The sequence below is a fragment of the Parasteatoda tepidariorum genome, chromosome 11, assembly GCF_982258835.1.
Source record: "Parasteatoda tepidariorum strain Cologne lab strain chromosome 11, Ptep-v5.0, whole genome shotgun sequence".
Taxonomy (NCBI): Eukaryota; Metazoa; Arthropoda; class Arachnida; order Araneae; family Theridiidae; genus Parasteatoda; species Parasteatoda tepidariorum.
In genome coordinates, this window is record NC_141765.1 from 358,466 (window position 1) to 382,346 (window position 23,881).

A 23,881-nucleotide genomic window follows, 5' to 3' on the forward strand; every position below is an offset into this window, starting at 1 on the left:
TAAAGAATTTTCCTGATAAATCTCCAGCTTTTAAGATGATCCGCTGACCAGCCACCGCCAGTGATGGAATCCTTCACAGTCATTTTCTAACTTCATGATCGGGATATCTCTTGCTCAGTGGCGTAGCTAGGTAGCTAAGGGCCCTGGGGCAAATTAAAAAATGGGGCCCTACTGCTATGTAAACTGATTAGGTTTTATCAAATAAAAATATGAAATTTTTCCTAATACTTTAAAAATGCTAAGTTACTTAAGCTCTTTTTTGTGCACTGCAGGGCAGGTAATAAAAATATTAAACAGTAACAACATAAATTACAATTAATACTTGGTGTAGGTTTGGCTAATAAAACGAAATAGAGAATATTCAAGGGTTTATTATATAAAGGTCGGGCATACCAACTGACTAAATAACAATTATATTTAAAAAAATTTCCTAGCTTTAGTTTTCGCAAAAGTATCAATGACTTTGTTTAAATCCAGGCTTGATGCGGTTTTGTTTTCAATTGTTATTAGCGATAAATGTCGGAGTCGAGTTTGGCCTATATTATTTCTTAAATAATTTTTTATTATTTTTAATTTGCTAAATGAACTTTCAGCTGCTGCAGAAGTGACAGGAATTGTAAAGAATAATAACATTGCTGTAAATACTTCCGTTAGGTCGCATTCTAGCACTCCATATTTGCTCATTATTTCCTTACATAATTGGTGAACAGTCTATGCTTGAGTTAGTTCATGTAAAACTAGGTGGAAAATATTAATAAATTGAAGTGAAAAACTAGGGCCTATTATATCTGAATATTTTCTTTGGAATTCGTCACACTTATGTAATAAAGTTGCTTCATCAATATGTAATAAAAATGTTGGTGTTAGAAAATCGAATATATGACAGACTGCACTCATACCAATAAAACGTGTATCTAATTGAGATATTACTGTGTCTAGTACATTATTTAAAATCTCAATTTTAAATATTTTTTCTCGGTATGGAAATCGGTGATCAGCAGCTAATTCATCAAAATGTTTTTTTAACTTTTCTTTGCCTTTTTTCTTGAAAATGGGTATCAATACCATATTTTCTTGCAGTTTCACTGGCTTTGCACTTGAATAATTCGAAATCATTTCTATAAATTTGCAACTTTGCTTTGGTCTCTGCTAAAACTTTACTCGCCTCGCCCAAACTGATGTCGCATTTTTGTAAAGTTTTGGATGCATAACTGATGTCGTTCAATACACTGTGCATGAATTCGCAAAGCAACACGAACTCGAAATTTAGCATTTTTGTTTTACTACTCTCTGCTTCACTACGCTCATCTTTATTAGGACTCTTTAGAACTATTTCTGATAATGCTTTGATAATATCAAAATAACGAAGTTTTATTGCAGAAATCGTATTGACCCTACTGGACCATCTAGTCGGATTTAGTTTTTTTAGAGTGGTGTCCGATTCGCCAGTGAATTTTGACAGTAGATCCCAACGTTTGATGCTGTTTCCGAAAAAGTTATACAAATCTTGCAACGTTGCGAAAAAAATCTGTATTTCCACACAACTGCTAACGGCATCATTTATCACCAAATTTAAATTATGAGTGGCACAATGTACGTACTCTGCGTTAGGCTGGATATCCTTAATATATTTTTGTACACCATTATGCACACCACTCATCACACTGGCTCCATCATAGCCTTGCCCCACACATTTTTTTAAATCAATATTTTTGTCGATAAATAATGTTGTCACTTGGTTGACTAAATCTACTGCGCCATGTTTGATGGCTGCATAAAAGCCTAGAAACATTTCTTTTACTTCTATATCTATTGGCTGTCCATTTTCCGATCTGGTTATTACTGCATACCTCACAACAATGCTCAGCTGATCTACCTTCGATATGTCCTGTGTCGTATCCATTATGATGGCAAAAACGGTGACGCTCTAATTTGTTCTAGTAGATGGGTTTCGAGTTTGGTCCCCAAGCTCTCAATCATTTCATTTTGAATTGTTGCACTCAGATATCTTGTAGATCTTAAAAACATAAAAAAGGACAATTTCAAAAAAGTCCTGATATTAAACAGTTAATAATTATAAACAAAGTAAAACGATAAAAAAAACTTAGAAATAATTATTATTACCTTTGGGCATATCCAAAACTTGCCGCAAAATGTGATCATATCGGGCGACAAGCTCTAAAAAGGACAGAAAATTTCCGTGGTATCATTTCTGACTTAAGTCTTCCTGACGTCTTCTCAAAGCCAAAGAACTCTTTGCTAGGGTAAGTATGATATCGAATAACCTTTGAAGAACCATTTTCCAAAATGATGCTTCGTTGCGAATTTCATTTTCAAGTTCCTTGTCGATAGTATTAGTATCGTTTTTTTTTTTCAAAATTCATACACAGCACATGCTTCCGAATGGCCACTCGAACAACTGTGTTGTTTAATTCTTTCTGATAAATGCTTCCAATCTCGAATTCCCGTACACCACATATTATTTCTTTGTGAAGCAAATAACCAGCAGGGTTGACAATAGGCAGCGTCTGGTATTTTGGAATAACACAACCAAAAACGATTAACTGGCCCATATTTAGAACACGAAACGTAGTACGATTTTGAAAGACACCTATTGTTCTTGTTGACGTCTGTTGGAAAAGGTCCTGAAGGCTGTAAAGGTCTCATATCAAGAATTTGACGTTTTTCGTTATCACTTGTTTCTTGTTTGTGAAGTTTCCCAAGTCACAAGAAGATTTGTCGTACACATTTTCGAAAAATGTAGAGGTCTGTGGTTCCTCCAAACCCTCCGCTCTTATGTGTGTCATGCAAACATCATCCACGTTCACATGATCGGCGGCGGAGGTATCTCCAACTGCAATAATTGTCGAATCTTCTTCAGTAGGCTTCTCAACCAACACTGCAGTTACCACGTTATTTGAGTCACTATCAATAGAAATATTTTGGCCAGATGTACTTGCAGAAGGCTGACTAAAAAACTTGCCAATTTTGGGCAATTTTTGTTTACTATCTTCTCTTTCTTGGCGTTGTTTGCGTTTAAATGCACCACTGGGTTTCTTTTTATCCATAATTTTAGTTTTCGAATTTATTTAAACAATACAATATTAGATTGTGCTCGAGTAGGTAGGTAGTAACTGTTCACTGACGACGTTGAAAGTAAAATAAAAGGAAAGAGAAACACAATGATACGCTACAATTAAGTGTCGTTGGGGAATCCCCGGAAAAAATTATCACCGTTAGTGTTACCACATTTAACGGTGGAGACTGTAATGGTTGGCAACTGTTTGGCGACCTTTTGAGGCGCACTTAGCGCATTTTGTCATCCCGTCGGAGAGATGCGAGAGAGAGAAAGGTAGATGTATGTTTAATATAATCAGGAGAGGGTCTCCCTTGGTATTCTAAGAGCTGGAAGCTCTTACTGGAAAGCAATGCCTATTTCTTTTGTTTTTAAATAAAGTTAAGTTTTATTGTTTTAAAAATCTGGTCTGCTTATTTATTGGAAAGGAAAGGCATTACAGAGACCATGAACGATCTCCTGCCCGCGGACCTGAATTAATGTACCTACTGCAGGTGACTTGCAATTTTTCACGATATTTCGCGTTATACAATGAGCTGTAGCCGAAATCTATAGATTTGATACGATTTATTGACTTAACGGACATGATGTGTGGTAAAATCAAATAAAATTGAACCACTATATTGAACAGTACAAAGTTTACTGACATTAGCTTACTTACTCCAGATACAGCATTAATTTTTTAACCGTTCTCGAAAAAAAAATCTTAACTCGAATTCACAATAAAACGCACATCGATGAATAATAAAACGCACACATCATATCCGCCAAATTGACAACACTGCCAACCTACAGAAAGAATTTAGGGAAATTCCCTAGGCATAACTTTTGAATTTCTCTCAACTGAGTTGTCATGATTAAAGTGGGGTTGCAACCTGTCATATTTATTTTGAAAATGGGAGAAATTTCCAAAAGTTCAGTTCGATCGAGATTTCTGGTGAGGATTCGAGGGCCCCCTGAGCTTGAGGGCCCCGGGGCACTGCCCCGCCTAGCCCCTTGGTAGCTACGCCACTGCTCTTGCTTGTTAATCTCTTCAAAAAAATCTCAAAAATGTCGGCAGCTTTTCCTTTTCGAGAATAAGTCCGGTCTCCTGTTCCAGTTATCACTAGTTACCACATTTTTAGGATGTGCCATTGATGATTCTTTACATGATGTTGTGCCTCAATATGATGATTTTTAACATGTTTTTCTCCAATAAAACAACAAAGATTTTTTTCAAAAAAAGAACTGGACTACTTCATTTTCACTAGCCAAGGTTTTTTTCTGTTTGTTTTCATCCTAGACTCAGATAGCTTCTATGGAGAAGGAGGTATGTTTTTTTTAGAATATACTTGTTATCTTCTGGAACTTATTTTTGAAGAAGAAAATTTACTATTCCTTATGGGTTATAAAAGTTTTGCGACACCACTTCAAAAATGTACTAACTATATGTTTCACCCGGCCATTAATTTTTAGTTTTTTTCTTTCTAAATTGTTATCATTTTTGCAACTTTTCATTTTTTTATTCTATACCCAACCGTAACAGGGCACTATTGATTCAGGCGGCTTCCGAACTCTTGTATTGAACCGAAATCGCTCAACGATCTCGGGTGGCTTATGGCTGTAATGTTCGTTTAGCACGTTTACTATATCTCGGTACGATTTGGTTTCAGTAGTGGATGAGGCAAGCAAACTCCGTACAAGCTTGTAAACAACAGAGCCTGCTAAGGTCAGAAAAATTGACTTCTTTTTCTCCTATTTTATGTCGTTGGCATCGAAAGATATTTCTACTAGTTCAACATATTGCGCCCAGGATTCCAAAGCAGGATCGAAAGCATTCATGCGCCCGTAAAGGGCCATTCTGAATTTTCCTCGTCGCCAATGTTGTAATTGCTTGTAATTAAGGGTACAAGGGACGTTTAAAAAATTTTTTTTCAATTTTTGAGCTACAATTTTATAATTTACAGCATTTAGTTGTTGCATCTTAAACAGACTAAACATGAAGTTTGGTGATGATTGTTCAATTAGTTTAAAAATAAATTAAATTTTAATTTTTTTAAATACCCAAAAAAGGAAATATTTGAAATGCTACATTTGTTCAGAAAAGCAAAGTAGGAAGTTAATTTTTTTTTACAAGATTTTTATTATATTTCTAAACAAAAGTTGCGATAATTCATAACTTTTAAACAAATTTATTTTTAAAACAATAATGAAATATTAAAAAACACATAATTTTAACTAAAATAGTTACATAAGAATTTTCATTTGTGACTAAATAATTTTTTTTACTCGAGTTAAACCTATAATGCATCGCAACTTTCATTTAGACATGTATAACGAGCAATTTGATGAAATATAATTAAAAACAGATAAAAATTAAAATGTATGGAGCATTTCGAAAACACAAAATTTACCAGAATATTGATTTTGAGAAAAAGCCAGTTTTAAAATTTGCACACAATAATACACTATTTTTTGCTTGAATAATAAATTTTTAATGCGTTAAATATGTGTAAAATACTTATGATTAACCTCATCAGAAATTATATAGTATTTAATAACATTCAAATGAAAAATAATCCAAAATGACAATGTTATTACAATACTTGAAAGAGAAAACGAGAAAGATGTGATAACACATTTTTAAACATATTTCAAATATATTACTTTTAACACTTAATTTGATGTTCAAAATTCGCCTGCAGAATATGTCAACCCTTCTTTTTTAACTGATTTCTTTTCTAATGATATTTTTTTATATTTTCTTGAATTTTTCTCTTCCTTGAATTTTTGAGAGGATTTTCGCTTTTTCTGCCTTGCACGCCTGCAATCTTTCCTTTATCAGAGCCTGCAAACTGTTGCAGAACTGTGATAAATATGTTGATTTTTTAATTTTTATGTCTCAACAGAACCTAAATTGTACTCTGCAACTTCAGCAATAACGCCAAGCTCTAATCTTTTTTTGGAGATAAACACATCTTTTGCAAACTTACGCCAAATGCAACTGCAAAGGGGCGGGCGTGGTCATACTAAAAAAGCTTATATCTCAGTGAAAAATGATCAGATTTTAATTTTTTTTTTTTTAATTTAAAGCTTATGATTCCTACTTCAAATATAAAGTAAAATCTCAAAATTGAAAATTTAGCCATTTTATTCGAATTTCAACGTCCCTTGTACCCTTAAACCTTTGTAAAGGATCAAATACAACTTTATTTTTATTTAATAAGATAACAGCGTGCGTACATGCATGGCTGCATGCTTACAGGAAACAACAACAAAAACCCCGAACACGGTTACAGTGCTCCGGTCATAGTGGAAGTAAAAGTTGCAGGATATGACACGAACATTAGTCCAACGCCCTACCGACCAGGATATCCCAGCCTTTTCCTGATATTTTAGAACATTTTTTGCAAACATTCATTTTTGATTAATTTCACTTTGATTGCGGAATTCTCTCGAGGAGAAATAAAATCGCAGGATAGCCTGCACACGATAGTTTAACTTTTAAATACAGATACGCCACGGCGTGCATACCGGAAATTACTGTATAAAAACTATGTTTTTTCACGTGAGCTAAAAGGGAGAAAGTAATTCGATTTGTGTCACCTCTTTAAAGTAAAGTGTAAGGCGCATCACTTTCAAAATCCATGATAGTAGTTTAATACGAAAGTTCTGTGTCCCTACACTTAACGTTTTAGGTGTGACAAAAGTTTAATAATTTTCTTCTTTATAATTCACTTGAACAATTTAGTTTTTAAAATTTTTATTTTATTTTTAAATTTGGTGTCTGTTAATTTTTTATTTAAAAAAGTATTAGACATTTCGATAGGCAATAAAAAGGAGATAAATTTCGCTGGCAACAATTTAGGAAAAAATTGTAATTTTTGTTGTTAAGAGGCTCCAGTTAAAATTTGAGCACCCTAATTACTTAAAACGTGGTTGAAATTTTGATTGGTTATAAATTCCTATAAAATGATGATAAAATTTACATGTAATAGTCAGAAAACGATGGAACGAAGGATGAAACTGATGCGTTTTTATGCCATTAAATGCACACAAATGGGTGAAACTTATATATTTTTATATCATTAAATGCACGTATATATTTCATAATATCTAGCATGGGGAATTTTAGTATCAAAACTCTCTGATTTTGGGACTAATGTCAAAATGTTAACGAAGATAGTTTCTTTTACTCAATTTGATCAAAACACCCAAAATTAATACTTTACCTCTTTACTGTTGTAAGATGCACATGGGGGAGAGTCGGGTAGCCCCGCCCACTTAAGGAGTATTGCTTATATTTCTGTATAATATTGAGTAATAATCAATATTTTTTTATGTTTCTATTGTTTTATCATCTAATTGAATAATGCAAAAAGAATAAACCAAAAAAAGAATAGTTTAACTTAAAAAAATAGAAATTTAAAAAAACATGTTTTTCAGCTCTTTTCAAAATTTTTGTAACTAGCCCCGCCCAGTTACAGAAATTATGTTTTTTGACTGTTTTTTCAGGTGTAAATGAAAATGACCAATGTATTGACAATAAATAAACCTCATTTATCATTTTTATCACAAAATTATTTTATTTATTACATATTTATATACTTTTAGTGAATTCTATCATTTAATAACAATCATTTAATAACAACAATATTTGTTGTTAAAAATGCATATAACATTCAAATTTGAAGCAATAAAATAATATCTTTGCAACCGTACAGTTATCGACTAAATAAAATTGGGCGGTGATACCCGACATTCATGTGAGCGGGGCTACCCAAAATCCAATTTTTTTTGTAAATTTGTAATTACTCGAACAATTTTTCACATATAAACTTCTTTCTTTGTGCAAATTAAACTTAAGACTACATACTTTAATGCTGTTTGTATAGAAAAAATAATTTTTTTAGTATTAAAATGAAGTTTAATCGAAACATTCAACTAATTTTTCTTAATTTCATGACTACTGTATTCAACATATTTTCAAAACTATTGTTTACCATGTTAACAGCTGCATAAATACTTGAAACTTCAAAAATAATCTTTTTTTAATATAACAATTAATGTCCGATGGCCCATTGACTTGAAAAAATATTCCATATATATGAAATTGACAGTGGGCGGGGCTACCCAACTCTCCCCTATAAGGCTTACATAAAAAGTTAATTACATATATTTGTTGTAATTTATTTCTATTTTAGTCACTTTACTAACACTAGTTCATATTTGAGCTTTCTTATGGAGAGCTTTAAAGTTTTTAAATGTTTTGTATTGTTTAAAATATTAAGGTTTCTATCGAACAGAATCAGAAGGGAAACAAAATTCGTACTTGATAATTTTCCAAAAAAAAAAACTTTTTTTTTTAATTTTAAAAAATGAAGAAAGGGTATTACAAGTTATTTCGAGAAACTTTAAAATTATAAAAAATTCTAGTGGACTCTAATAAAATACTTCATAAAATATATATTTTGAAGACGATTTTTTTATTTTTATCTTAGTTTGCTACTATTTATATTAAACCCCTTATTTAGGTTTTCTTAAAATGCTGACTTTCCAGTGTTGTATTTTGAATATTTAATTTTTATTTGATTCTTTTATTTTAGCATATAAAGTTCGTTAGAGCTAATGGATTGGATAAAATTGATGAAAACTTTAAACCTAAAGAGGTGAGAAAGATGCATTATGTACTAGTTGTATGTCGTTAGCCAAATTTTTAGACATAAACACCTTTACATTTGTTAACTGTTTTTTTTCTATTCAAATTTTAAGGTTAAAGAGAAAAAAATGTGTGTATACAAACCAAATACGGAGAGTTCACTTCCTTTTATATTTTTTTAGAGTTCTTGTCACATTAAAAAATGATTTGTCGCTTGTTACATAAGAAAAGTTTATCCATTAAGGGTCACACATTATAACGTAAGTAATGAAGAAACAAATATGTTATTGCAATTTTCAAAATTACTTTGAAAGAAAATGCGATGAAAGACGTCAAAATTAGTTTTATTGCTTGCTATTTTGAATAATTCTGTTTCAAATACTTTCTGTTTACGTCAGCAATCAAACAGGTTTTGATGCATTCAATTGCACATATCTCAGCAGGGATTCCTTAGATTTCAATAGCATTTTTATTTATTTATTTTTTTTTTTTGCACTAAAACTCTAATTTTTGACCCCTAAAGTGCATGCTTTTTTTAATTTAATTTTGGCAAGAATTTTTAAAAATGTTCATCAAGGGCGACTATTATGAAACACCCTTAATACATAAAATAAACAAAATAAAAAAGCAAAAGAAATTAGAAAGAAAGAAAAATATTAAGAAGAAGCAACGCGAACCTATAAATTTTACTGTTTCCAAACCTATTTTCCCTAACTATACACTTCTTTCCTAACTGCCTGATGTACTTGGCGACGTATTCATCTGCAATTATAGTTTCATGTGGTAGGTTCTCTTCTCCGCTTTAAAAAAAAAGTTTCAGATAACTCCTTATTGCTATTGTTTCAATAGCCTCTGAGAAACATCAGGTTGAATTTAATTCAAATACTGAACCACGCTCTTCTATATTGTAAATCAAAAACATTGAAATATGTGTATTTAGAGATTTCTATAGAAAGAATGCAGATTTTAAAAAGATACATTGCTGTTGAATACATAATTAAATATTTATAATAATTAAGTATTAAGAGATTTCTATAGAAAAAATGCAGGTTCTAAAAAGATACATTGCTGTTGAATACATAATTGAATATTTATATCAGTTTAATAAGTCTATTAGAATATTCTTATATATTTCCTTGCCTGATTTTTGTAAATCAAATTTTAATTGCAATCAAAATCTAATACATTAACAAAAAAGGTGTCTTGATTTGTTATAAAACATTTATTCATTGAAATTTGAGTTCTAAATTCAATTTTGAAATGTTTTAAAAAGAAATTTTAAATTACGTTGTTTTCCTATTAAATTAATATTTATGAAAAAAAAATTTTAAGTACTTTTTTTGGTTGCGCTATTTTCCTGATTTAGGTCTGGTGAATAAAAAAACTCTTTTCAAAAACTAACAGATTATTGACGTTCAGATAGAAAACTACTATTGTTAAATTTTTATTTTTTAAATTTGTTTTTTAAAATATACTTAATCTTGTTTGTAATTGTAGAAGCTATCCTTTTTACAAATTAAACTTTTTATGTATTTATTTTTAACTTAGTAGTATTTGTGCTGCATAGATAATTATATTTGTTTTCTAGTTTTATTACAAACAATGCGCGATTACTTATAACACAACATTTTTATATTGAATTATGAAATAATTAATCTAAATAGCGTATCTTGGGAATGTAAATTGAATGTAAATTGAGAATGTATGATCATAAAAGCTTTTTTTATTTTTTTATTTCATCAGTTTGTTTGGTATTTGTTTAACTCAGTGATTTGCATACTTTTCTAGTTTTGATATTTCGCTTTCTACATACCTCTTATAACAATTTTCAAAAGGAACTCATTAAAACAGAATTTTTTTTTTTATTAATTAAAGAGTTCGGTAAAAAACAAACAAAATAAATAATTGAGATTACAAAATTTAAGATTTTTTTAATGAAATAATTCAGTCTAATGTATACAGGTAAACAAAGTACCCTTGATTATTACTTAATTTATTGTTTATTATTTTATTATGAGTACAGATGAAATCTTGAAATAGCACTTTACAGTGTCTCTTTGATTGCGAGACAGGAAAGAGCAAAATTTTTATAGTTAGGTTATTTTTTGATTTTGAATTAAAAATTCTAACAAGTTCATACTAGTTTTTATACATATATTAGAATAATAGTAAAATTTTAGTTTACCTTCAGTTTTTTATAAAAATAGTTACAAGTTAAAAAGGCATTTATAATTTTTTTTATAAATTTTTTTATTAATTTTTTTATTTATTTTTATTATTTTTTTATTAATTAACTTAATAGCACTTTTACTATTAACTGATTTTTAATAAGCATAACAAAGTTTGATGGTGTTTGTGGATCAGTTTAAATTTGATTTCAGCATAAACAAATTAAAAGGTTAACTTTTTTTTAAATTTTTAATATTACTTACTACATCTGACCCTACTGAGCTATTCTTTTCACATATCATATGAAAAATTTATTTTAGGACTCTATGTAATTTCAGTAGTTATAACTACTTCTTTAGCTGATTAATTTCAATGCAGTGGCATGAAAATTACTCCCTTGAAAATAGTGGTAGCATATTTCTATTTAAATTGACTCTATATATCTTATTACATACTATTTTATTTAAAAAAATTAATGGAAAAGTTTTTGAATTAAAAAAAATCTCTAACCGTTAAGATTAGGATTGCTTGTTAGTACTCAAAAATCCAATCATTAGATCAAAAGTTATTGAGGTGAACTGCTTTTTATTTTCCTTCTTAGACCAATATTTACATTACCTAGCTACTACATAATGTATGCATGTATACATAAAAATAAAAAAATAAGAAATTTTACCCCCTTATTAACTTTTAATCTAAAGATCGTATTTTCAAACAACAAAGTTTCAATTTAATTGGTTTGAAGGGCCCCTTAAATATTTCAATTATTAGTGTGGACCTCAATTTGTAAATCTCAAGTTCAAAATTAATTTAATTGATTTTTATTTAAAAATGCTCAATGGATACACTTCCGGTGGAAAATTTCGAAAACATTTGTTTTATTATTCTCATATAGTCTTGTCAAATCGATAAATTTTTCTTTAAAATTACAAGTTGCATCTCATGTAGAGAGAAAAGGTATGTTTTAAATTGACACATTTCAAATAAGTTTTAGCAATTTTTAAATAGCATTATATTAATTTTAATAATAGCATATTTTGCATTCTCGAACACCATCAATTTTTTTGTTCGATTTACTTAAAAATTTATCATTATGCATACAACTAATGTAATTTTTGTTGCACATAGGCATTTTTCATGACGTTTATAGTTTTTTATCATTTAAGTCTTTAACTCTAATTTTTAAGATATTTTTTGTTCAGTTTATTACCATTTTGTTAAAAAAATCTTTCCATCACCACAAGTTTTATCAATAGCTGTTAAATTATATTTTCAAAGTAAAACTTTATCAATCATACAAGCATTTAGTTCCACTATTTTGTTAAGTACGTTAAATTTAATTCAAAATTCGTAAAATAATGTAAAAATAAACATGTTTTAATATGATGTGATTAATAAATTTACTTGTTATTGTTATTTTAAAGTCGCCCAGAATATCTTATGTCAAAAAATCTGGTTCCAAAAATAGTAGGAAAAACAAATTTTATCTTCTCGCAATATTTTTTATTGCATTTTTTAACTTATATTTTTATTTATAGAATAAGGTTATTTTTGAGAATTATTAAAAATAGAATAAAAATTCGTAAAACATGTATTGAACCAACATTTTCCCCGAACAATAAACTGAATACTGATAAGGAAATTCTACCAATGTAACATAAAATCTTGATATTGAACAAAACTTTTTTTATAGTGTACCGAGCACAGGAGTTCGTGTTGATTGGAGATGAATCAAACAGTCCTTAAGACTCCAAAAATTTATTAACAGAAACTTCTAGAAAATACAGCTATTTCCAGCATTCTATTACAGCTCAAATAACAGCTTAGTTCACGGGCTTCAAAACCTCAGACGGTGCAATGAACTTACTGGAGACTAGCAAATCAGAACTCTATTGCAATCATAGACAAATAAAATACTACTCTCCCTCTACGATGCACACTCTTATTAGGCGTGGTGATGATCCCGAAAATTTCGTATAACTCCGTAAATATTATTCCTATCACTTCAAAACTCAAGTTTTCCAGAACTATCATTTTATTGCCAAATTGCTCGCCAAGTCGGCAGAAATATCGCCAAATCCAGTCTTCCATAAATAATGCATTTTATCTCTATTGCAGATTTTTTTAAATAAACTGTTTATTTAGGGTTTGTCTGAGATATTTAGCCTCATAACAAGAAAAGATTTACAAAATTATACACATATTTAGATATTCGTAACGATAGATTTTGAAGCAAGGAATACGAAAGGTTTATTTATTTTTAAACCACTTAAATGATTCCTGTGTAATTCCTGAAAAACATTCATACACCAAAAAAACAGGATTGCCGTTTCATGATTTCCCAGTGTCAGAATTGGAAAACAGGTTCAAAACTGATGGCAAATATAATTTTTTCAAAAATTTTGATTGCAGTTTAGTTATTTTTCAATTTTGCTACATTTTCTTAAGTACTTAAACAAAATGAAATTAAACTTCATTATACTTTTTTATTTTATCAAAACACCTAATACAATTTTTATTAATAATAAAGAAAAACATGAGTTGCGTGATATAGACTAAGTAATTGAGACTCATTTAATTAAAACCTTGGTAATTCCATGGTAGAACAATTGTAGCTATTCATTAATTAGGCACCCTTAAACCCGACATATTTCGAGTTCCTTGAATAAAGTCAGAGAACCAACCGATATTGAACAAGGATAAAAAATTGCAAAAATTAAACTTCTGGTTGACGCATAATTTGAACCTAACCTCTTAAATCATAGATGCAATGGAAATGGTGCAAATGATAATCACAACAGTTGCAATCCTTTTCCTGCTGTTATGCAATATAAAACCTTTTTTTTTTCGTCAGAATAACTTAAAGTCCGTTCAGTTGGTCTAAAAATAAATATATTCATATTCAGTATCAAAATACAAAATTTAAAGTTTTAATATCAAGAATTTAAGTTGCACTGGATGGTGTTTTCTACACTAGGGTGCACTGCAAGCTCTTTACTGCCTATATTTCCGAGTTATTGTTTCTGGTGTATTTTGAAGCCATTTTGCTCACAACTTGATCATGTGTTTTGAGACTCTCTTGAGTAGTATTTTTTGTATTCGTGTATTTGTTACCTGATCTATTATTTGTGTTTAAGAAAGAATCGTTATAAGACTTGTTATTTGAATACCTGTCATTTCAAGAAGTAAGAATCATCATTTGAAAAAAAGAATCGTTATAAAACACTTCATACCTTGTCAACAATGAACTAACTGCGAAATTTAAACCTAAATGATAATTTGTAAAATGAACTTAATCTCGCTGCTCGAACAATATGCTAACATTAACGAAAGATGGTGCACGGCTCGCAACAAGAACGAACAGTAAGAAACATTAAAGGAGGCCAAATTAGGACTGCCAAAAAAGCGACTTCTTTCTTAATCATGTCACCTTTTGTAACAATACATCTATAAACAACTAAAACAGATTTTCACTTCAAACTTAACAGAATTACTTAATATCATTAAGAAATACAGCAGATTTGAGATTAGAAATTATAAAATTTATTTCTTTTATTAAAAGCAAATTTATTTGTTTGAAAATATCGCCTCGCAGAATAAGCTGTATTCTTTCTACCCAGAAGCTGTATTCTTTCTACCGGCAGGTCAAGAGCTCGAGATTCTTGTTGTTTGCTTACATTTATGTTGAAAACACCATCACTTGATGTAGTAGTATTGATCCAGATTCAGTCTCCTGTACTTGTAAGCTAACGAAAAATTAATAAATCTTCTAAGCAATGGAATCAACGAAATATTTTTAACTTTAATCAATGAAACTTAATTTCTATCAATGAAATATTCTTAACTTCTACAGGCTGCAAAATACTTTCACACAGCAAAACTTGGGTATGATAATGAAGGTTCTGTTCTGAGAATTCTTCATATAGGAGCTGCTGATTTGAGAGGTATTTTATTTTCGTAAAATATATTTTTTAAATTAAAATTTAAAACTCCTTTAATATAATTCTTCAGAGATATATATATAAATAGCACTTAGATATAGATGGCACTTAGAGTACTTTATCTATCTGACAACACTTGCCATGCTTTTAGCTTTAGTGTGTAGATAATCATAAGAGTAGGATGTGTGCTAATTTTCAAGTTTGTAAAGCTATATGAAACTTAAAACTGCATTGAACATGGTGCTTAAAGTAAGCATTGAAAACATTTTATGCTTTAATATGCAAATATACATAATTCTACTAAGTTTTATATATTAATATATTTTTGACTATCCAGAAATGAAAAATATTGACAATATATAGTGAAAAATATACATTCACGTACAACTAAACAGAAAAAGAATGAGAAAAGGGGATATTTTCAGCTTGTTCGTATTAGATAGTAAAATAGGAACATCACAATCTCATACTCACTACTTCAATTTAGGTTGGAAAAACAGGTGATCAAAACCACCACTAAATTTTGGAGTATTAGAAGCAAAACATTTTCTATGATCATTTAAATATTCTTTATTTTTCTTCTGTGTTCGAGGAAAATAAAAAATTAGTTAACAATGTAATGTTTTCTGATCTTTTTTCCTTCAGATTTTCTACACTGTTTGACTATTACTAAGATACAGTTACATTTTTCGGAGTAATTAATTATACAGAATATGTAGACGTTGACTGATTAAATAAAACTAAGTAAACATTTAGTAGAGGCAATGGACATTCATTATTATGCAAAATAGTTCAGATATCGACTTATCGAAAAATAATAAAATAAAAAATAAAAAGATACTCATTCCAAACAGCCATGAAAAATGGGCCTTCTTGCCTGAATGCAATAGAAATAAATACCTCAATAAGATGTGTGATTACCTCGGACACTAATGCACCTTTTACATCTGTTATTCATGCTGTCCACAAAACTATCGAAGAATCTTTGGGAGATATTATCCCACTCCTCTCGCAAGGATGTTTTCAGGTCTTGCATGGTCTAGAAATGACGTGTTCTTTGTGAAACACGTTTGCCAAGGATATCCTAGGATTCCGTTTCAAGGGCATCCTACTCTACAGGATTTAGGTCCGAGGAGTACACGGGCCATGGCATACGGTCAATATATTTACTTTCTAGTGTGTTCGATATCTCAGAGCACTAGTGTGACTGCGCATTGTCGTTCATAAACAGAAAGTCTGCACCTACCACACCCCTAAAAAGGCGAACATAATCCAGAATAATCTCTCTGCAATACTGGTGTGATGTAACGCTATCTCGCTCAAAGGTGTGAAGCGGTGTTCAGCCATTGTGCATGATGTCTGCCCATATCGGCGCTCCTGTGTCATAGCAATCTCGTTCATAAACCTATTCTTGCGCACAACGTGTTCCACTCTCTCTTCACACTAACTGGTAGCCAGAATCACTTGTCATAGTGAATTGGAATTCGTCGGAAAACATCACTCTGGACCACTGCTGGTTACCCCAACCCATTCGTTCTTTACACCAACGTAATCTTTCTCTGCGATGGCGTGGTTATAGCGGGCATCGAATAGGTTTCCGTATGTTATCGTCATGAGATGGTTCTGGCTAAAATATGTGTCCCGATAGTGGTTGTAAGGTTTGCAACTATCACCCTAAGTAAGAATGACATTTCTGTTCCTTTAAGCTACTGGGGATTCATATCGTTCTTAAGTTGCGTGAATTTACCGCAGATTTCTTACTACTTCTGGAATGATAAAATTTCTATTATGTATACTTGTTGTCACAATAAAATTGTCGTCACGAGAAAAAAATAATTTCTTGGAGGACCAATTCGTTTTGTAATATTCAATACCAGTTTGTGACCTTCGTCCGACACAATGCCATGAGTGTTTTCTTCAGCCGATAAGCTATTTCTCACAGGGGATACTGATTTCTTTCAAAATAATTACTTAACTATATGTTTACTGTATATGATAATTTTTTGAAGTGCATGACAGAATTCGTTCCAAAAAGTTATATGAATAGACATAAGTATAATGTATTTTTTGCCAAATTTCTATTAATTTCTGCATATAAAAAAAAGTTAAAGCTAATCCAAGGTATAGCAATTACCCTTATTGATTGCACCCAAAACACATGCTCCCAGCAAAAATTTTAAACAAGGAATAAAAATTAATCAAGTGTATATATGTAGTTGGTCTAACCAGCTGGTCAAAGATAATTTACTCAAATTCAATGCGCGCATTCAGTGTAAAATATATTGCCTGATTCCAAATGTGGGGAAATTAAAATACAAAAAAAAGCTTGTTTTTAACTTTTCTCTGAAATTACTACAATTGTGGTAATTTTAGTATGTATGTGATTAACATTTTTATGTAAGTATTATATTTTTTAAACACCACAACAGAATCTCCATTATACCCACTGGTAGGCTTCTTCTGAAGTAGAAGAGTTGTTAAAATTACGATAAATAACTGACTTATTTTAAATGAATTATGTTCGAATTACCAAAAAAATATTTATCATTTGAGAAGAATCCAAATTGTATATTCAGTGAGTTCCAAATTTTCACGTAAGATCATAATATTTATTTACAAACTATCCTTTCAAAATAAAATTTCTAATAAGTGACGTAATAATTATAAAATCGTATTTTTAATGTAAGGATTCAGTCAGATTTTAAGAATAATAGATGTTGATTCATGACATTATGAACTTTTGTTTAAAAAAAATCTTTTTTTTTCCTTCCATTTGTGATAAAACTTTTTTTTTCCTTACCAAAGTGTAATATTACTGTAATCTATTTATTTTTAAAATTGATTTCTAGGACTGGCGCAGTCACTTACTAAAGTCGATGCATTCAGCTATGCAACATTCCTTATTTTATCTGATATTAGAGAACAAAAGCGAGACCGTGAAGGTGTAAGTGTTGGAAAATTTAATTCATCTACTTTTGCCATATTAATTCATCTACTTGCCATATTGTTTTTAAAACTCTTTGAAATAAGCATTTTATTTTAAATATTATTTTCTAGAAATCCCTTTGTGACAAACAAGTATATATATTTGATCTCAAAGGTTTGAGCTGGTCAGCTATTATACACAGAGCAGGTAAAACTTTTGCAGTTTGCATCACTAAATTTAAGAATAAATATATATATATTAATTTCAATGTTTTCTACATCATAAACCAGAAAAACTTTGTTAGTCTTTGTAAAATATGACTCTATGCATCCTAAAAAGTTTCTGAATGAAATAATAAAAATACTAATGTAATGTTACCTGTAGAAATTGTTTTGTTCAGAACTTTGTGCTAAAAATCTTTATTTTGAAATCTGTCGTAGCTGTTCCTTGGATAGCTAAACCTAAGCTATCAAATATACCCATTGCAACACTTTAAAAATTGAACACTCTATTATCAGGAAACTATTTTTGATGAAAACGTTTCCTGGTACATGCTCCGAGCGAACATTTCTTCAAAATTGCGAAATAACAATCATCACTTCTTCGAGGAAACAAATTTCGTCGAAAGAAAATAATCATTTCGTCATTTAGTTTCGATCATCTAGTCTTCATTTTAGTTTCGTCATTCTAGTTAACAATTACCCACAATGCAAAGCGATGAAGCTCCGAGTAGAGGAAACATTTTCGTCATATATTTGAGAGTTCGCGTTTCGTCATAAATCATCGAAATGATTTGAATCGAAATGATTTCGTGACGAAATGATTCTCAAAATTAACGAAATGCTGTTCAAGAATTGCTATATCATCGAAAGAGAGCGTTTTATTTCTGAGAGTGCATAAAAATAGTTGTTAGAAGGAAACTAAATTTTACATAAGCAAGTACAACGTTGATATAAGTAAAAGATTAAAGAATGAAAGCAAAATGATCATTTACTGCCGAAAAATACAAATGAGTGGAGATTTCAATACTCTCGTGGGCCACCTCTGCGAATGCAGGTTGCGATACGGTCGGGCTATTTACTATTATCCATGTAATGGATGTTCATTATACAGGTTGCGAGACAATTGTGTCGCTGTAGCGGATCTATACGTTTTAGCTAGATGTCGCAAATAACGGTGTTGAGCAGGCGTTGCTGCTCTTTTGTGGCTTTAACCATAGTTTGTGAGGCTTTAACCATAGTCTTTGAACCACAGAGTGAACACCGCATTTCTCGAAACCCCCCACAACAGGTTGTCTATTATTGGCCCTTCCAATTATCCGTCATCTTATGGTATCATCTAGACGATGACACTGACTATACAAACGATGGATAAACAAAGAAATTCAAAAAACTAGAATTGGGTTCATGTATGTTTCAAAACGTCAATACGCTACAAGTACCTCTCCATACGATATAAATCAGGTACCTCTACACAAAGATGATCACAACGCCACTGCTTTACGACGTCATAGGCCACTGCGTGACAGAGTTGTCCACGAAAAGCTTAGCTGATACCTTAGAGACGTATAAGCGTTGCCTATTTCGTTCTTTTTTCTTCTTTTTTTTTAAATGCCTTTCTTTCCTTTAATTGTTTTCATTAGTGTATAGTGTGCATTGAAAGAGCCAAATATAGTTGTTTTATATTTTTAATTTTATTGGCATGACATGGTGCGAAGCATTTTTAAAAAGCGCTTAAAGGTGTTTATTTTCGATATTCGTTTTTTAAAAGCCTTTAAAGGTGATTTTTTAATTGGGTGTTTTTAAAAAATGCTTAAATTTCCCTTTTTGAAAAGGAGATTTTTTTTTCTTTACCGTGTAGATTTTCGGCACGTATTATGCAAAAGCGTGCTTTTCACATTGTTCTATTCAACGTTTTCACAATTCATTAAACCTTAATCTATTTCGGCTTTCCATCTATCCATAGCGTATGAAAGCGCCAATCATTTTACATGAAATACTTGCGAGTTCGCATGTGTGTCTACTGAGCTGGGTTCGATGAGATTATTGCACTCCCATTTGCAACTTTGCTGCATTTTGCAAGATATTCTGAAATTCAGGCTTCATTTTACACCCTCTGATATCGAACCGAAAAATCTCTCTATCATTTTATAATGGCTAATATAATCAAGAAAAGAGTTCTTTCTCAGAAACTAGTTATTTTATCATGATCATGTAAAGTCTTTGAGAATTATTTTGCATTTTGTTAATGTATATATTGCTTAAAAATATATTTTGAGTTTTTAAAAAGTACGTAAAAGGTGCTTATTTTTTGTTGAGAGATTTAGCTATGCACCCTGCATGAGTTATGTTCAATTAAAAATTATGATTTTTAGTTTTGTTTCAACTTGACTAATTTGAACACATAGAAAGAAAAACAGAAAAATTTACAGAAATAAATAGAAAAAGTCCTCTTAATTGATAACATTAAAAAAAAAAATTACTAATTTTGAGACTTTTAAATATTCGAGCCTTAAGTTTCAAACACTTTAAATTGAAAACACAAAACAATACTTTTAATTTAGTTTTAATCAGTGCTGCAGTGGCAAATTAGGTGAAGAAATGCTAAAAATTCCAACATTTTATTTACACTTTTTTATTTAAAATTATTGTGTACAAATGTTATAGAAACTTTTGTTTCTAATTGTATTTACAATGAAATTCTTTAAATCATAAAAATGTTTAAAATTCTTTTGAATTTATGCCGTTATCTGAGACAGAAAAACGTGAGTGATAATGTGGATTCCTTGGTGGATGGATTTAGTTTTTCATGTCAAATATGCATGCAGTGTTGCAGCAGCAAAAAATAATATTGCTCACAGAATTTTTTCTTTTTAATCAACTCTAAAAGCACAAAAATTTTAATACGCATAAAAAATACAGAAAAAATCACATTTTACCCCGATGAAGTGACGCGGATTTGAATCCTGGCCATAACGGGTCGATACGAATTCCGCACCCGGCTCGTACCGACCTCAGTGCTGACGTAAAGTATCCCCAGTAGTAGACGGGTCATAGGTTAGAGACCCCTTGCCGTCAGGTTAACCGTGGAAGGTTTTTGTCTCTATGTAACGCAAATGCTTGTTAATTCCATCAAGAAGTCCTCCACGATAGCAAATTCCTCCCAATATTTGATTCCTTGTCATCTTGATTGGATTCAAAATTGCAAAGCTGCGGAGTTGAACACTTGGTAGTCGCAAATTCAAAATTGGGTCGGCCTGTTCCACGACTGATATTAAATAAAATAGGTTAAAAAAATTTACAATTAACATAAAAAATGCAAAATTATCAAAAAATATTTGATTTTTTTTTTTTTTTTAAGTACTTGGGTTAAGCCGTGCATACACATACTTTTTAATACAACAATAGTTTCAATTTGACGTAATATTTAATCACAAAAAAATAGAAAATAAAATCAAAAGCATTTACAGCAATAAATTGCGCTAATTATGAAATTTAACAATTTCATTATAAAAAACTTATGTAACAAAGTAATCAAAGATATTCTTATAAAAATGATATTAGCTGATACTGTTTATCTTTAAAAAAATTTCACGAGAAATTTCGTATAAATTTATAATTTTTATATAAACAATGAAAAATTATTATTTAAAAAAGAAAAAAAAAACGTTTACTAATTAACATTATACACCCTGGAAAGTAAGAAACTGAGGTGCTGCATTATTAACCTTATAAAAACGAAAATCAATGCTAATTGTTCATTTAATTCAAATGAGAATTTTTTATACTCTCATAGTGGAGCATAATTTCATGATTTTTCTTACTCTTTAAAACATTTTAAACAAAATGGTGATGAAACAATTTTAAATTTTTATTTAGAAAACTGAAAATTTATCTGTATATATGTATTATTTGATGATAAAGTAAATTAATTACCTAGTTAAAAGTGGAAAAACCTTAAACCTTGAGTTAACGTTTACTTCAAAATCATATTTACGAAAATTGATACTTTTTAAAGAAGAAAATATCTATAATATAATTATATGCAGCAGCATTTTATTTAGAGGCCTTTAAGGAATATTTTAAGAAACAAACATTTGATAATCATACGTTTTCGATCTTAATTAACAGAGTTGGCAAAATTCATTTTTTTTTTTAAATATTAAACAAATCTATTTTATTTAATTTAAATCAGACTATTTTGGATTAAATCGGATTTTTTTCTTATTCACTAGCCAAATCATCTAATAAAAGAAATTAACAATATATTTGGAAATAATAGTATTATTATAAAATGTATTAACAGTATTATTTAAAAACAATAACATAGCAAAAATAATTAATACAGGGAGGCAAAAAAACGGGAACTTTTTCTCAATCCAATGAAACTGAAAGTGATGGAAGTAAAACATTTTATTCATAGTAAATAAAACCTTCAAATTTGTTAATTAGAAAATATTAATGGAATTTATCATTTTTTTAAAAATTATATCCTTTAAATGCCCTGTATGATTGCATTCGTGAAATCTACTGTTGAGATTCCTTTATTGACCGTTGTTTGTTTCTACTTCAGGGCAGATCCAGCTTGTTGCTGTCGTCGCAGGCTATTAAGGCAAAGCATTCTTGTTTTCCAGTGGCGCCATCTATTGACAACCTATGCCACACCCGTTTATAGGGTGGCCCCATTCATACATCCACAGATCAAAATTTTGACCTGATCCTATTTTTATCTAATTTTGACCCCAGGGGTATAATTTGTTACGAGAACATGAAATACTTTTTGACTTTACAGATTTAACGTTCACCAGTCACCATTTACTACACTGGGAGTCTTCGTCCGGTTGGATTCGAACTCCCGTTCTCACGAACGTGAGTCCAGCACCCTGCCAACCAGGCTATCACGGCCTGATCCAGCCTCTTCAAAATTATTAATCCAACTCTTTATCACGTGTTTTGATGAGACGGCACCATTGCGTCCTAAGTTGTAAAACTCCCTCTGCGCGGCTTCCAAACTATCACTGTTCTTATAAAAAATTTTATGACGAACGCACTCAGTTTCCTGTTCCACAGATCAATGGTTACTAAAATAGAAAAGTGTTTACTTCCTCAAGGTCATAACGCATTTCAAAACTTCCCGTTTTTTTTGTTGTTGTGTCATCCTGTATTTCTAACTAAAATGTTTTAAAAATTATTTTTTTAACTAGTACATACTAATCACGGAATAAATAAAATCACCGTTATCTTTGTTCAAGCTGAATATCCTAAAATTTTAAGGACAGATATCTAATGAAGTTAAATACTCAATGAAGATAAAATTGTTTAGATCAGAATATATTATCGAAAAAAAATGTTTCTCTGGGCAAAACAAGTCTTTCATTTATATTGGTAAATACTAATTGCATGCACTGTAAAAATTGGATACTCGACTATCGCGAAACTTTCTTCGTTTCTGACGAAACCGTTTCCAGGTATGTGTTCTGAGCGAAAATTTCCCCAAAGGTACGAAATAACTATCGTCACTTCTTTGAGGAAGAGAATTTTGTCAAAATTAAAGAAATATTTCGTCATTGTATTTTTTTTTTTTCAAAAAAAAAAAAAAGAAAAAGAAAAAAAAAAAAACTAATAGTGCCTAATATATCTAACTTTTTTAATAATCACTTTAACGTGGGCACCATATAGAAGGCACGACACGGCAAGGAGAGATATATGAATTACACTTATTTCTGAAGAGGGATTCTAACTCCGGATCTTCTCGGTGCAAGGCCAACTTCTTGACACCATACAATCCGGTCAGCATAATTCGTCAGTTTATTTTCAATTGTCTAGTCTTTATTCTAGTTAACAACCTCCCACAATGCACTACGAAGAGGTTTAGAATTAAGGAAACATTTTCGTCATACATTCAAAAGTTTACGTTTCGTCACAAATCACGTGACTTCGTGACGAAATGATTCTCAAAATTCTCGAAATACTGCTCAAGAATTGCTGAATCGTCAAAAAAGAGAGTTTTATTTCTGAGAGTATATTTTAAATGTTTTAAAAGCACTTAAAGTATTCAAAGAAACGTAAAACTAAATGGATCAATTTTCAAATTGTTTTACATACAGATAACGTAAAATTATAATTTAACAT

General features: G+C 30.4%; 1 protein-coding gene across 12 annotated transcripts in view; it reads left to right on the forward strand.

The window, feature by feature from the left end:
* The window catches only part of LOC107445131 (SEC14-like protein 2), a 151,290-nt gene that overhangs the window by 104,314 nt on the left and 23,095 nt on the right, over window positions 1-23,881 (forward strand). For all 12 annotated transcript variants that reach the window (XM_087154932.1, XM_087154938.1, XM_087154940.1 and 9 more), the window contains 4 exons: window positions 8,662-8,724; window positions 14,737-14,827; window positions 17,674-17,768; window positions 17,882-17,957. In XM_087154932.1, the coding sequence (XP_087011058.1) occupies window positions 8,662-8,724; window positions 14,737-14,827; window positions 17,674-17,768; window positions 17,882-17,957 (325 nt within the window). The remainder of the gene's footprint in view (window positions 1-8,661; window positions 8,725-14,736; window positions 14,828-17,673; window positions 17,769-17,881; window positions 17,958-23,881) is intronic.